This window comes from Vigna unguiculata, chromosome 10 (assembly GCF_004118075.2).
Source record: "Vigna unguiculata cultivar IT97K-499-35 chromosome 10, ASM411807v1, whole genome shotgun sequence".
Lineage (NCBI taxonomy): Eukaryota > Viridiplantae > Streptophyta > Magnoliopsida > Fabales > Fabaceae > Vigna > Vigna unguiculata.
The window spans coordinates 1,516,486-1,532,147 of NC_040288.1; the positions used below are offsets into that span (position 1 = coordinate 1,516,486).

Below are 15,662 nucleotides of genomic sequence, written 5' to 3' on the forward strand. Positions count from 1 at the left end.
TTTAATTTTGTCTTGCTTTTTATTTATTTATTTTATTTTGTTTTATTTTATTTTTATTTTTATGTTATTTTTACTTACTTTATCTTATCTTATTTTAATTTTAATTTTATTCCATTTTCACACCATTTTGTTTTTATTCTCTTAAAAAATATATAAAATGTATAAAATGAAAAAAAATAATAATCAACGTCATTTTGACTCTGCCATCCCTTTCCCGTTTATGCAAAAAGTTATAGACAACAAAAAGTTATCATTTTCTCGGGGGGTCTTAGCACAACAAGTGAAAAATATACAACATTCGGAGGAGGACACTGGAGGAGAGAACAACAACAGGTCAGCCAAACCAGAAAGGTGATATCGGAATAAGCAACTGCAAGAGGTAAGCACCCAATCTTGAATAAATCAATCTTGAATAAATGAGCGTTTGTATGAGCATGATGTTCGTGTGTTGGGCTTGATATGGTGGTATGTTTCGTCCTCAATACCTATTTGTGAATATGCATGATGCGAATATGTCGAGTTTCATTTCTCTGAGTTTATATTGTGGTCCCTGTTGTTGTTTGAGTCTGGAAAACGAAATATGCTCCATCAAATCGGCGAGTATCCCCGAGCACTATCACCGTTCTCGTACGATCATCATGCCATCATAATCCTCTTCATCTTCCATTCCTCCAATCTGCACAAAATAACCAAAGCCAGAGAACCTATTCACTCACACGGACGGTGCAACCCACCTACACCATTCACCTGCAGGAGATCCAAACCAGAACACGTCTTCACTCTTGTGGTTCGCCATCATCACTCTCACAACAAGCATTCACTCACTTCCATTCCTTGCTTCATGATTTCACTCGAATACAAAATCCACTATCAACCACCATTCTCTTGTCCGTCACGGCCAACACTCTTCAGGTCATCACTTTCGCACACCCTCACTCCTTTTCAACATCGTCGATCCCTCCATATCCACTGTCACGCACCCTTTCATCATCGCAACCCTACATAAAAACAAAGAAACAGAGAAGAAAGAGAAATCGCCGGAGTGGGCTGAGTGATGGTAGCTCCGGCACGGTTGGGGACGCTGTAGTGGGGCTCGGTGATGCGGATTCCAAACCTTGGTGACTCGCGCAAGAAGAAGAATGAGAGGCTTGAGTTTCCTTGGTGCTCGCGTGTCCCAATCGCGGTGGCCGGTACGGTGGCGGCAAGCTTTGGCAGGCCACGAGATGAGCGGCAACGAAGGAACCATAGAAGGAGGGGGATCTCGTGGAGAAGAAGGGAAATCACACGCTCCCCATTTGCGCCAGCGGCGCCGGTGATTAACGCCGGCGAAGGTCTCGACACGAGCATCGCATTTGCTACAACACCGGCCGTCCGGTGATGAGCGGCGGCGAGCTCCAGAGGTACGGCTAGGTGGAGGGTCGACGGAAGCGGGGGCTGCTCGAGAGAAGGGATCTGATGTGGGATGAGGGGTTTACGAATCAGGAACAGTTAGGGTTAGATTAACTCAATCCCTTTTCTTTGGGCTGGCCAACTTTTATACTTCGTGTTCACCCATTTTTAATCCTTGCACCTCTATTTTTGTGTATTTTTCTGCGCACCCCTGCACCCCTGCACCCCTGATATTTGCTGGCACCACACCCCTTTTTTTGGACTTGTTTGCTGTTACCGTGTGCACCCCATGTCCCACTACACACACTTTTAGTAACTACTTCCTGCATTATCAGGTTTACCGACTCCATCACTTATTTGTGTCTTTTTCTGTCTTGGACTTGTTTTATACTTTACTCACCGCACCCCACCTTTAATAAACACACGTCATTTACTTTTCAGAAATCTTTTAATTATGTATTTCATTTTCTGAAATTTGAAGTAAATTTAGCTCTCCAAATTAAATAAGAAAATTCGTTTTAGTTCCTTAAAAAAGTAAAAATGTTTTTAGTCTTTATGAATTAATTTTGATATATTGAAAAGGTATATATATATATATATATATATATATATATTCAAATTTATAGAATTTAAATGATTTCGTTTCCAATTTGAAGATAAAAATTGAGTTAACCTAAAATTTTTGTTAATAGAAACTTAACCAACCCTTAGATGATGAAATGAAATGATTGGTTTATTCTAGCATAGAAGGAGTGTAGTGATTTTGTTAGACAGAGACCCAACGAAGGCCAGAAGCTCCTTCGCGTTGAACAAAAGCTCCGAACTCATTGCTTTAAATATTTAAAGTGAGTCTCTCTATCCATCTTTCACGTTTCATCATTCGTACGGTTACTTAATGATTCGTCTCTGTGTTGCGATTCTTCAACTGCTTGGTTTTTGTATCTGTGTGTATATCTGAATTGAGAAATTTAGATTGGTGTGCTAAGTGTAGGGAAAACCGAAGTGTATGTTGCTTGCACGCCAAGTGCTTAATTATATGCCTGCACAAAGCTTCAACTCGTAGCTTTGTAAATTTTTTGTTTCTGAAGTTTCGTCTGACTTGGAATTTGTTGGATATGTCCGTCGATTTGAACTTACATGGAATTGCTTCCTCACATTTCATTCGTGTTGTAAAATGTGGATGCTACTGCTATTGCTTGTAATTAATTATTGTGTCTGTATGCTGTTTGTTATATGGTGTAGGAGGGCTTTTATGATTAACTAATTAAAGAGATTTATACAATAAAAAATTGAACCAACTTCATCACTCATCTTCTGTGGTAAAGTTTAGTTCTTCAGGAGATTGGTATGTGGGGTGAGTGAGTTATGTTCATATGAAGCTTAAGTTTCGGTGTTCAGCGAAAGAAATTATTGTTCCGTCGATTTCCTTTGGGTTAATATATTAGTTTGATTTCCTTTGTTGCATTATAAATCATAGTTTTTATGATGTTTGCAATTTGCTCATGTGATCTTCAGAAACGTCTTTTTGACATGAGTTGCAGCCTATTCAGTGCACTCACGTAAACAAGTACTCTTGCTTCCTCAGGTCTTAGAGTGGCATATTATTAAGTTTCAGTGTTCAGTGAAAGAAATGAAAAGGGATATGCAAAAACTGAAGGGTTAAAAAGAGATGGTTGCAAGCAATTCCTATCTCCCTAATGCTCCTTCTTCTCTTCTTCCAATCTCAATTCACGAGTTCCAAAACTCTAGTCAGCACCACTCCCCCACTTTGAAATTCACCCAACTCAGACCAAAATCAAATGTGTCTTCTTGCATCAAACAACAGATCAACCTCAGTGAAACACAGCAACTCCAAGGTCACTTCATCAAAACCAATTCCAATCGGAGTTTTAGAGTCCCTTTTGAAGCACTGAAATGTTATTCTAGCAATGAAGCAATTTACGGCTTCCTAATTACATCTTACATAAAAAACAATAGCCCAGAAGATGCGGCAAAAATCTATGGCTATATGCGTAGAACAGACACTGAAGTTGACAATTTTATCATACCCTCGGTTCTCAAAGCATGCTGTCTTATCCCTTCTATGTTGCTAGGACAAGAGTTGCATGGTTTTGTGGTGAAAAATGGCTTTCATGGGGATGTTTTTGTGTGTAATGCTTTAATCATGATGTACAGTGAAGTTGGAAGCTTGGATTCGGCACAACTTTTATTTGATAAGATTGAGAACAAAGATGCTGTTTCTTGGAGTACTATGATTAGGAGCTATGATAGGAGTGACTTGTTTGATGAAGCATTGGACCTTTTGAGAGATATGCTTGTAATGGGAGTGAGGCCAAGTGAAACTGCATTGTTAAGCATCACACATGTCTTGGCAGAAATTGCTGAATTGAAATTGGGAAAAGCCATGCATGGTTATGTGATAAGGAATGTGAAGTATGGGAAATCAGAAGTTCCTCTAAGTACTGGTTTGATTGATATGTACGTTAAATGTGGAAATTTAGCTTATGCAACAAAGATTTTTTATGGCTTGTCTAATGCTAGTATCATTTCATGGACTGCTATGATTGCAGGCTACATTCGTTGCAATAACTTGAATGAAGGTGTAAGACTCTTTGTCAAAATGCTTGAAGAGGGTATGTTTCCAAATGAGATAACAATCCTTAGTTTGGTCAAAGAATGTGGCATTGCAGGTGCTCTTGAACTAGGAAAGTGGCTACATGCTTTCACATTAAGAACTGGGTTTACCATGTCTTTGGTTCTTGGCACTGCTTTTATTCACATGTATGGCAAATGTGGTGATGCTAAAAGTGCAAGATATGTGTTTAACAGCTTCAAGAGCAAAGATTTAATGATGTGGAGTGCCATGATTTCAGCTTATGCACAAAACAATTGTGCAGATGAAGCCTTTGATATCTTTGTACACATGACAGGTTGTGGAATAAGGCCAAATGAGAAAACCATGGTTAGTCTCCTTAAGATATGTGCAAAAGTTGGATCACTTGAAATGGGCAAGTGGATCCATTCTTACATAGACAAACAAGGAATTAAAGAAGATATGATTCTCATTACATCTTTGGTGGACATGTATGCCAAATGTGGAGACATAGATTCAGCTCACAGATTGTTTGATGCAACAATGGACCGTGACATTTCAATGTGGAATGCCATGATATCTGGTTTTGCAGTGCATGGTCATGGTGAGACAGCATTGAAACTGTTTGAAGAAATGCAAGCACTAGGGGTTCTCCCTAATGACATTACATTCATTGGCGCTCTTCATGCTTGTAGTCACTCAGGATTGTTGCAAGAAGGGAAAAGGCTGTTTCACAGAATGGTTCATGAATTTGGACTTGTCCCAAAAGTTGAACACTACGGTTGTGTGGTGGATCTTCTTGGTAGAGCTGGAATGCTTGATGAGGCACAAGAACTGATTAAGAACATGCCTATGAGGCCAAGCATGGCTGTGTTTGGGTCTCTTCTTTCTGCATGCAAGCTTCACAAAAATCTCAAACTAGGAGAATGGGCAGCAGCACAGTTTCTCTCATTGGAACCTCACAAAAGTGGGTATAATGTTCTGATGTCAAACATATATGCATCAGAAAGGAAATGGGGTGACGTTGCATACATAAGGAGAGGTATGAAGGATGAGGGAATTGTTAAAGTACCGGGTGTTAGTTCCATTGAAGTGAATGGATCACTTCATGAATTCATAATAGGAGATAGTGATCACCAAGATGCCGAGAGAATTTATGAAATGGTTGATGAGATAAGGAGAAAACTGGAAGATGTTGGATACACCTGATGGAGATCTCACGTCGATTAGCGATAAAAGGATTTCATAGCATATAAGTGATGGAAATTTCTGAAGTTTTGTAAATTTTTTGTTTCTGAAGTTTTGTCTAACTTGGAAGTTGTTGGATATGTCCGTCGATTTGAACTTACATGGAATTGCTTCGTCACATTTCTTTCGTGTTGTAAAATGTGGATGCTACTGTTATTGCTTGTAATTAATTATTGTGGCTGTATGCTGTTTGTTATATGGTGTATGAGGGCTTTTTTACTTTTTATCTTTTTCACTGCTAGTAATTATTTGTTGTATTCGGTGTTAAATGGGTTTCTTTGTTCCTTCTAAATGTTACTACTTATTTTTCTTTCAGGCTGTAATTTTTGAAAAAGTTGTAATCTAGGATTGGAAAAAAAGAATCTTTCACATTGACCTCTTGTAAGAAATGCATCCCATGGGTTAAAGTTTCCCTAATCTTGGTTGGACAAAAGCACTATTGAGTTTGGTCCCTTCTCATGATTGCAATTGGGAGGCTTCAATTTCTTATGTGTGGTTTAGATTAAGTTTTTGGTTTTGATAGAAATTGAAATTCGAAACAAGTTCACATGTGCATTTAATATTTAATTGTGAGTTTGAGCCTTTGTATTAATTCCACTTTTTTTTGGGGTTAATGTATTGGTTTGATTTCCTTTGTTGCATTATAAATCACAATTTTTATGATGTTTGCAATTTGCTCATGTCTTTTAGACCTGAGTTGCAACCTATTCAGTGCACTCACATAAACATGTACTCTTTCTTCCTCAGGTCTCAGAGTGACATATTATAAAGTTGAGGCAGAATGGCTACAACCAAGGCTCGAGTTAGTAGCTTCTCTCGCAATGTATCAACTGTGACATCTCAGAATCCTGGACTTAAGCATGGCCCTAATGGGACAATGCTCCTTTCATCTGGGATTCCTGATCTTGACAGTAATTATCTCTTTGACTTCCTTTAAACTGGCTGTTAGTGAATGAATGAGTTATATTGTTTTATTTGATTCATGTGTAGTGTCTTCAGAGAAGATTCTCATGCTTGCTCCCCCCTCCCCCCCTTTTGAATAGAGATTTTAGGTGGTGGTTTTCCATTGGGTAGCCTTGTCATGGTTATGGAAGATGAAGAAGCACCTCATCATATGCTTTTGTTGAGAAATTTTATGTCTCAAGGACTTGTACAAAAGCAACCACTCTTGTATGCTAGTGCATCCAAAGATCCTAAGAGATTTCTTGGTACTTTGCCTAGTCCAGCATCACCCAAAGGGGATAAATCTTCAGATCTTAGCCATGTACTTTGTTCATCCTTTGATCTTTGCGATATAATGACTTTCTTTAGGATAATTTGTTTAATTTATTTCTCTTACAATTACAGGAGAAGGATATAAGAATTGCTTGGCAATACAAGAAGTATTTTGGTGAGCCTCAGCTGAATCTCAACACTAATGGTACGTTTATTATATTCCTTATCTCTTTCTCTATTCTCAACATGGTCCTAGAGTGGTACCATCCTCTACGATATGTTTTATTATTAATCCTTGCGACATGATTTCAAAGCCCGACAAGAAGGGAACCCCAATCTGAGTTTTCCCTATAGAAGATGTCCCATATTTGACACGTGACAAACCTGAATTGACATATGACACTTCCAAACGGTGTTGACGTCAATTTAGTGAAATGGATCACATTGAACCTTTTTACAAAAATAGAAACAAACATAAGAACCAAAATGAATCAAAGGTCTAAATACAGATACCAAATTACTAATTAAACCTTAATTATTTCAACATGGTACCGGAGCCTAACAAGAAGGAAACCCTAATCTGATAGGTATAATTCTTTTAGAAACTGTGTATACATTTGGTTATTGTATATTATAAATTGCGTACATTTTTTTCAGTATCCACTGTTTGTTATTGTTCATCGTCAATGTTTTGCCAGTGAGTTTTTCCATTTTTCAGTTTGATTTTTTTGGCTGGCGATCGCCATCACTGACATTGCTTAGCTTTGCAATGATCGTTTTCTGCTTTTCACAAGTTCCCGTGCCATTTGACCACTTTTGCTTTCCATCAGCCGCTGTGTTGTTGTTTTCTGCCTTTCAGTGACTGTTGCCCTCTGCCCTCTGATAATTTTTGCTCATTGGCAGCTCATGCTCCATCTTGAGGGGAGTGTTAAAAGATATCATTTGACATTATTTACTTTATCAACTCCAATCCAATAACCAATTGAATGATGACATGATTCTCTTAAGGGGTCTTGAGTAAATGACATTTATAACGGGCTTGTCTCATATGGTACCTCTTGAGGGGGAGTGAGTGTTAGATATATGATTTGATTACATTAAATCGGGGGATTTGATGGGAGAATAACTTATCAAATATTTTCCATGACTAGATATTGAATTTGTTTCTTCTTATTATTGTCATTATAAATAAGAATACTCGTGTGTATGCAACAAACAAAATTCATTTTTTTCCTTACTGGTTTCTCTCTTCTCAACAAAGTACCAGAGCAGTACCATTCTCTGAGACCTCTTGTGTCACTAATTCTTTCAACAATTAATATGCATCTGTGATCAATTGGTATAGTGTCCTATGGGAAGGGAGCCATTTGCAAATTAATGAATATGCCAATCATGTAATGTAAATTACTGAGTTGACTCTTAATGACATTGTAGGTTCTCAGCAGGATTACTGTAATGATTTTGATTTGAGAAAGCCCCTGGATCGGCATTTTTATAGTGGCAACAATGTAGATTGTGTTAGCATCAAAGATTCTCCAAACCTTAGTGTTCTTCAAGACCGTTGTGCTGGATTTCTAGCTAAACTCTCAAGGTGAAGTGATCTATACCCACCATGTTAGAAATGTATTCTTAGAGGTGTAAGATGATTCCTCCTAGGCCTCCACCTAATAGGTACAGAATTTAGGACAACAGGTTCTTGACAGTATTGAACCGTTCATTCATGTTGCCGCACCTGGTTGAATCAAGTTTTTCTGAATAGAATAAAATAAAATGAGATTAACTTGGACATGGCTTACTGTTTGGATTTGATCATAAGGGTATACTGCTCCTTCAAGACAAAAAAATATTAAATCTTTTGATAGATATTTTTTAGCATATGCAATTAAAGATTTTATAGAATACAATGGTATCTTGTTTAGGGACTTTCGTAATTCCCTTCGAATTTCTTGTTTTGTATCGATTAGGTTGTGATAAAGACTATGTTGATGGTTTCTTATAAAATTTTTCTTAAGGATATTCTTCTTTCTGCTCACTTTTTCATTTACAAACATTATGATTTCATCAACAGAAATGAAGGCAACATTTCCTCTGCTGGTCGTATTGCTATTCAATCATTCTGTTCTCCACAATGCAAGTATTCAAATGAGGTGAGTTAATATATTTCCTTTGGGTTTTTTCATATTATTTTGAAATAAGTTTCTCCTTTGTCTTTGAGTTGTACACCTTTCTTTGTGACTTTTATATAGCCTTCCCTCTATGAATTAGGACACAGTTTACCTGCTTGCAGATCCTATCTTGCGATCCTAGTTGAATCTCAGACATTGATACCGTTCTTCATTCTATAAAAGTTTAATATTTTTCTAATAAGCAATGTGTTAATATCTTTATTGTAGGAGTGGCATATGCTTTCCTTTATTAGGTCCCTAAAGGGCATGGTCCAGTCTTCAAACGCTGTTGTTGTTGTAACCTTTCCACCTTCACTTCTTTCTCCATCTTGTTCACTAAGATTGCAGCATATGGCAGACACCTTGCTTTCTGTCAGAGCCATTCCAGGTTCATAGTCAACTCTAAAATCTTATATTTCATGTGTTTATTTATGAATTATCTCAAGTTTCAGTACTAGACTGTATTTGTTTCAGATGAGGACAAGGAACTGGCAAAACTCCTCACTGGTTACCAGGATATGATAGGGCTTATAAACATACACAAAGCTGCACGGTTAAATACACAGGTTATATTCATAATTTTTTGATTTATCTTTGAATTACTCCTCTTCTGCACCAATAGTTCCCAATAAGACATGCATACAACTGTTTACATCCGTTTACCTCAATTGTACCCCATTTTGGTATGTTTTTGCTCTACCTATCCTCCTCTTTCATGCGGTCTTAGCACCTGCAGATGGAGACGGATTCAGTAACTTTTTCCCGAAGAAAAAACTCAAAACTTTAGTTAACTTTACTTAATTTTTAACTGGTTTCTTTTATATCTTTTTTTGGAAAATTGAAGTTGACCATTCAACACATGAAAATAAAAGTTACGTGACTTTTCTTGGGGAAAAGGCACGGAATCCATTTCTCATCCAAGACTCTTGAGCAATATCTTTTATGTACATTATCGCCCTTTAATAAATGTGTGTTTGAATTTAAATGGAAAACCTGCCTACATCCATATTTTCAAATCAATTTCACTAAATCAGAAAAGCTTCTGGGAGCTGCTTTCAAATTTAAGAGTATGAGAATCTGAACAAAAGACGCAATAATTCGTTTCTTGCTGGTCTTCTTGTAATGTTCATCGAATGGAAAATTTTATCGGAGGAATAATCAATTTCTAGAAGCCACTTTTTTTCTTTCATTCTGACACATCTACCTTTGCCAATTGTCTGACTTTCATCATGCAGGTTCCAGTGATTCTGGAGGCTACAACGTTCTCAATCAAATTGCACAAACGGAGGTTTTTGGTGTTAGAATGTCTAAATCAAGCCCCAGTTGACGGATCAAGTGGAAGTTCATATGGCACATCTGGCGGTTGTTCTGGGTCATCTAAAGTTGGGACACTTGATTTTTAGGTTATACCTTATTTATGACTGAACACTTGTAACAACCAGTAGTGATTCAGGCTCAATGTTTTTCTTAGTGCTTGAAATGTTGTCTTTTAAAATTTTTGTTCTTTTGATAATCTACTTGTTTCACTATTCTGCAATGTACAGATTTAAAAGATAGTGTAGTGTACAATTGAAAATGGTGAGTGTCAGGGAGAAAAATAGCAGACTATAATGACTGTAATTTATTTATTATTATTATATTTTTAATTTGGTTGCTAAGAAATAGTAACTCTGCATTTTCATGGTTAGTTGTACTGTTTTAACTTCATATTAGGAATCATGGATGTTTTTTTGCGAACAGAAATAAGAATAATGCTATTACCACTGACCATTTAGTTTAAATTATTACAAATTAATCTCTAAAAAGTAAATTTTTTTGTAATTTTCAAATTTGAGATTCGCATATCCAACCAAGAGTGTTAAATTAATTATCAACATTAGTTGAACAAAATAAATTGGTTGATGAGTTGAACCAAACATCAATACTTATTTTTAAACCTTGGTCGTTAGTGGAAAGAGAACTTATCTGCATCCCATTTTTGTTACATAGGTTGCAAAATAACTATACTCCTGAGGAAATTAAAAAAATGTTTCAAGAACAAGATCATTATAAAATTAACTGGATCTACTTATATTTACATTAGTCAATCATAACAATCTTTTACTACATTCCAACCCAGAATAGAGTGAATAAAAAAAATTATAACAATCTTTAATTCTTGACATTTCTTTATCTTGTTATTGTGTTGTTCTTAATTTGTTATATTCAGATGCAGACCGAAAATCAGAGAAGAGATTCAATATTCTCAAGCAACGATGAGATTCAACCTTATGGTAAGAAAGTTGAAACATTTGAGTCCTTCACATTAAAACTTATGGTTAGGAATGCTTTTGATATAAATTTGAACCAATTACTAATGAATATTCGACTCTAATATTATGATGGATCTTTTAAGACATTCTGGAAAAATTCAACTGCAACAAATCCTAAACCGAACCAACACAAAAAGTTTAAAAGAACTTTTGTAACATCCATGTTACAAAAAAAAGTTTTCTTAAACTTGAGTTTTAAGTATTGGAAAATAAAAGCACAAGATTAAATAAATTTCATAAAAATAAATAATGTCTAAATAATGTTCATTCATCTCAAGTATAATAAATAAATCAAAATAAAATTAGTATGTATTTAAAATTATTATTTTGATACCTTGATTTACTTTTAATTAAATTTTTCCAAAATAGGATATTGAAAATAGAATTAATCTCTCTTAACATATGCTTTATCCATATATTTTTAGGAATTAAATCTCCTATAACATATTTGAGAGACAATTATCTATTAATCAGCACATACGGATCAAATTAACTGAAAAATGGTGTAACCGTTTGATTGAAAAGAAATTCAATTATTTTTTGGATTCTTTGTCTCCACACAAGACACTTCTTTTTGGCAACATTGAAACGAGATATTAACGTCTATTTGAAAAATGTGATGATTTATATAATAAAAGGTTAAATATGATTTAATTCTTTAATTTAGTAAAAATTAGAATTAATTTTTTTAAAACTTTTATATCAATTTAGTTTATATTTTTATAAATATGTGAATTTAATTTTTTTAATAAATCTTTTGTTAAATTTATTTGATTTTTCAAATATATTTGATAATAATATCTAAATTGTTTATATCATTTAACATATTTCTATTTTAATGTTGTGTAATTTTTTTTAAAATATCAAATAAATTTAAAAAATTTAATTAAAAAATTAAATTTATGAATATATAAAATTAAAAAATTAAATCAGATTAAAATTGAAAAGAAAAAATCTAATTTAATTTTCACTGTATTTAATGTGAAATAAGCAGAAGATGTTATGGATAAACAGAAGACTAGATTGTGTCTGAACTAAACAACAGAAGATATTAAATTAAGATTTAGCGAAAGATGTTATGGATAAGACGGTGGTTATGGTTGGCAATGGCAATGATATAGATGATAATTCTGCACACGACACAACACAGTTTGACATTGTCGTGTCTTGTGTCGAGTTTGGGTTTAACGATAAACCCTCCTTCATGTTCTGTAACTCCCAATGGCGGCGTTTGCTAAACCCTCTTCACTTCATGCTCAAAGGGATAATCCCTTTCTTCCTCCTTCTACTTCCACCAACTTCAAGCTCAAAACTTTCACTTTCCCTCTTAGGAAACTCAAACATGTTTGTGTTTCAAGTTCTTCAACTGCCACTACCTCCCTCAGCAACGACCACACCCACAACGCAAACTCTGATATTTCTCAACTGTGCCTTCTTGGGAACTTGGACCGTAGCATGAGCTACTTAGACTCCATGCACGAGCTTCGAATTCCCGTTGAAGATGATACTTACGTTGCCTTGGTACGACTGTGTGAGTGGAAGGGGGCAAGGAAGGAAGGGTCTCGTGTTTATTCCCATGTTTCCAAGTCCATGACCCTTTTGAGCCTTCAACTGGGGAACGCGCTTTTGAGTATGTTTGTGAGGTTTGGGAACTTGGTTGATGCTTGGTATGTTTTTGGGAGAATGGAGAAAAGGAATTTGTTCTCTTGGAATGTTTTGGTTGGTGGGTATGCTAAAGCTGGCTTCTTTGATGAGGCTCTGGACCTCTATCATAGAATGTTGTGGGTTGGTGAGAGGCCTGATGTTTACACTTTCCCTTGCGTTTTGAGGACTTGTGGTGGCATGCCTGATTTGATGAGGGGTAGAGAGATTCATGTGCATGTTCTAAGATACGGGTTTGAGTCAGATGTGGATGTGCTTAATGCATTGATAACTATGTATGTGAAATGTGGGGATGTCAGAACTGCCAGGTTGGTATTCGACAAAATGTCTAACAGAGATAGGATTTCGTGGAATGCCATGATTTCCGGGTATTTTGAAAATGGGGAGTGTCTGCAGGGATTGAGATTGTTCTGCATGATGATAGAATATCCTGTTGATCCAGATTTGATGACCATGACGAGTGTGATTACTGCATGTGAGCTTCTGGGTGATGAGAGATTGGGGAGGGAGATTCATGGTTATGTTCTGAGAATGGGGTTCGGGAGAGACCCTTCAGTTCATAACTCGTTAATTCAGATGTACTCATCTGTTGGACATATTCAGGAAGCGGAAACAGTTTTCTCTCGTGCAGAATGCAGAGATGTGGTGTCATGGACTGCAATGATATCAGGTTACGACAATTGTTTGATGCCTCAGAAAGCACTTGAGACATATAAAATGATGGAAGCAGAAGGTGTCATGCCAGATGAAATCACCATCGCCATTGCACTCTCTGCTTGTTCTTATACATGCAATTTAGACATGGGGACAGAACTTCATGAGGCAGCCAAACAGACAGGGCTCATCTCTCATCTGATAGTTGGAAACTCACTCATTGACATGTATGCAAAGTGTAGATCCATTGACAAGGCTTTGGAGGTTTTCCACTCTACTCTTGACAAGAACATTGTATCTTGGACATCAATCATCCTAGGTCTTAGAATCAACAACCGGTGTTTTGAAGCTTTATTTTACTTCAGGAACATGATTCTAAGACTGAAGCCAAACTCTGTTGCTTTAGTTTGTGTTCTCTCTGCATGTGCTAGAATAGGAGCTTTGACATGTGGAAAAGAGATTCATGCTCATGCATTGAGAACTGGACTATGTTTTGATGGCTTTATGCCTAATGCAATTTTGGACATGTATGTGAGGTGTGGAAGAATGGGATATGCGTGGAAACAATTTTTCTCAGTTGATCATGATGTTACTGCATGGAACATTTTGCTTACAGGATATGCTGAGCGTGGGAAAGGAGCACTTGCTTCTGAGGTTTTTCAGAGAATGGTAGAATCAAACATCAATCCTGATGAAGTAACATTTATCTCCATATTATGTGCTTGCAGCAGATCAGGTATGGTAGCAGAAGGCTTAGAATATTTTAACAGCATGAAGAATAAGTACTCTATCACACCTAATCTGAAACACCATGCATGTGTGGTTGATTTACTTGGCCGTTCTGGGAAATTGGAGGAAGCTTATGAATACATACAGAAAATGCCATTGAAACCGGACTCAGCAATTTGGGGAGCTTTATTAAATGCATGTAGGATTCACCATCATGTTGAACTTGGGGAGCTTGCTGCAAAGAATATCTTTCAATATGATACAACAAGTGTTGGATACTACATTCTTCTCTCTAATCTTTATGCTGACAATGGTAAATGGGACAAGGTTGCAGAAGTAAGAAAAATGATGAGACAGAATGGACTAATAGTGGATGCTGGATGCAGCTGGGTGGAAGTGAAGGGCACAGTGCATGCTTTTCTCAGTGGTGATAATTTTCACCCTCAAATAATGGAAATCAATGCACTTTTGGAGAGGTTTTATAAGAAGATGAAGGAGGCTGGTGTTGAAGGGCCAGAAAGCAGTCCTATGAACATAATGGAAGCTTCTAAGGCTGATTTGTTTTGTGGGCACAGTGAAAGACTGGCCATTGTGTTTGGACTTATGAATTCTGGTCCTGGGGTGCCTATTTGGGTGACAAAGAATCTGTACATGTGCAAAAATTGCCACAACATTGTGAAATTTATCTCTAAGGAGGTTCGCAGAGAGATTTCTGTGAGGGATGCTGAACAATTGCACCATTTCAGGGGAGGCATGTGCTCTTGCATGAATGAAGGATACATGAGTTAACCTGAATATCAGGAAAACTGTAAGATATGAGCATCATGGTGAGAAGTTAGAATGGAAAGAAATTACTTCAAAGGCTGTTATGTCTAGTGCACATAGGTATGTATAAAATTTATGGCGCACATAATTATTTTTTGGGTTAATTATGTTTTTAGTTCCTAAATTTAGACGTGAAATTGAAATTCGTTCCTGTCCCAAACTTTAATATTTTGGTCTCAAACTTTAAAAATGAATGGATATGATCTTTTTAACCTAATGACATTAACTTCTTTTGGTTTGTTAAATGGTGTTCCAAACTTACATTTGAGGTGGAACATGTCAAAACGGTATAACAATTGAAATATCATCATAAAATGCGTTTGACACGTCGAAAAATTGTAACTTAGTTGGGTTAAGAAGACTATATCCCATCGTTTTAAAGTATAGAGACCAAAATATACCAAAGTTTGGGACAAGACAAATTTCGATTATACTTTTATATTTAGGGATTATAAACATATTTAATCCTTATTTTTTTCAAATGTTTCACTCCCTCACCCCAAAAGAAAATGTCTGTTCTTGTGATCCTTGATCTATTGTAACCTAAAAATTGATATAAATAAAATTTTGATGGAGTAGAAACGTATACGGTAGATTCCTTGGTTCCAGTATTATTGTTGGTTTCATGTGTCTTTTCATTGACATATTATATAGTCTTGAATGTAGGAAATACAATAATAATAGGTGTAAGATTTGAACATGACTTCTCATATATGACAGGGTTTATTCCCACCAAATACCAAAATGTTTCTATGACATTTAGTTAAATGAGATGAATGTTCATTATTTTGTAAGAACACGAATAAAGAACTTGAAACCTGGGGCATGATCATGTAGAAAATGGATTGTCTTTTTTACGAAAACTTTCAG

General features: G+C 36.1%; 2 protein-coding genes across 6 annotated transcripts; both read left to right on the plus strand.

Moving 5' to 3' along the window:
• The first annotated feature begins 143 nt into the window (after window positions 1-143).
• LOC114166736 (elongator complex protein 4) lies at window positions 144-10,218 on the plus strand. 5 transcript variants are annotated; one of them, XM_028051526.1, is made up of 9 exons: window positions 178-379; window positions 5,978-6,141; window positions 6,274-6,494; window positions 6,578-6,650; window positions 7,880-8,036; window positions 8,514-8,592; window positions 8,839-8,998; window positions 9,085-9,176; window positions 9,846-10,201. In XM_028051526.1, the coding sequence occupies exons 2-9, from the start codon at window positions 6,012-6,014 to the stop codon at window positions 10,011-10,013; spliced, it is 1,080 nt and encodes a 359-aa protein (XP_027907327.1). In that variant the 5' UTR covers window positions 178-379; window positions 5,978-6,011; the 3' UTR covers window positions 10,014-10,201. The 5 variants fall into 5 exon arrangements, with proteins under 5 accessions (XP_027907324.1, XP_027907325.1, XP_027907323.1 ...); XM_028051525.1 differs by lacking the exon at window positions 178-379 and adding an exon at window positions 2,126-2,234 and having other exon boundaries at window positions 9,846-10,218; XM_028051523.1 differs by lacking the exons at window positions 5,978-6,141; window positions 6,274-6,494; window positions 6,578-6,650; ... (3 more) ...; window positions 9,085-9,176; window positions 9,846-10,201 and adding exons at window positions 2,132-2,234; window positions 2,905-5,426 and having other exon boundaries at window positions 144-379.
• A 1,776-nt stretch (window positions 10,219-11,994) lies between these two features.
• LOC114165917 (pentatricopeptide repeat-containing protein At1g15510, chloroplastic-like) lies at window positions 11,995-15,378 on the plus strand. Its single transcript, XM_028050543.1, has one exon. It carries the CDS (start codon window positions 12,144-12,146, stop codon window positions 14,754-14,756), a length of 2,613 nt encoding a protein of 870 aa, XP_027906344.1. The 5' UTR covers window positions 11,995-12,143; the 3' UTR covers window positions 14,757-15,378.
• The last annotated feature ends 284 nt before the right edge of the window (window positions 15,379-15,662 follow it).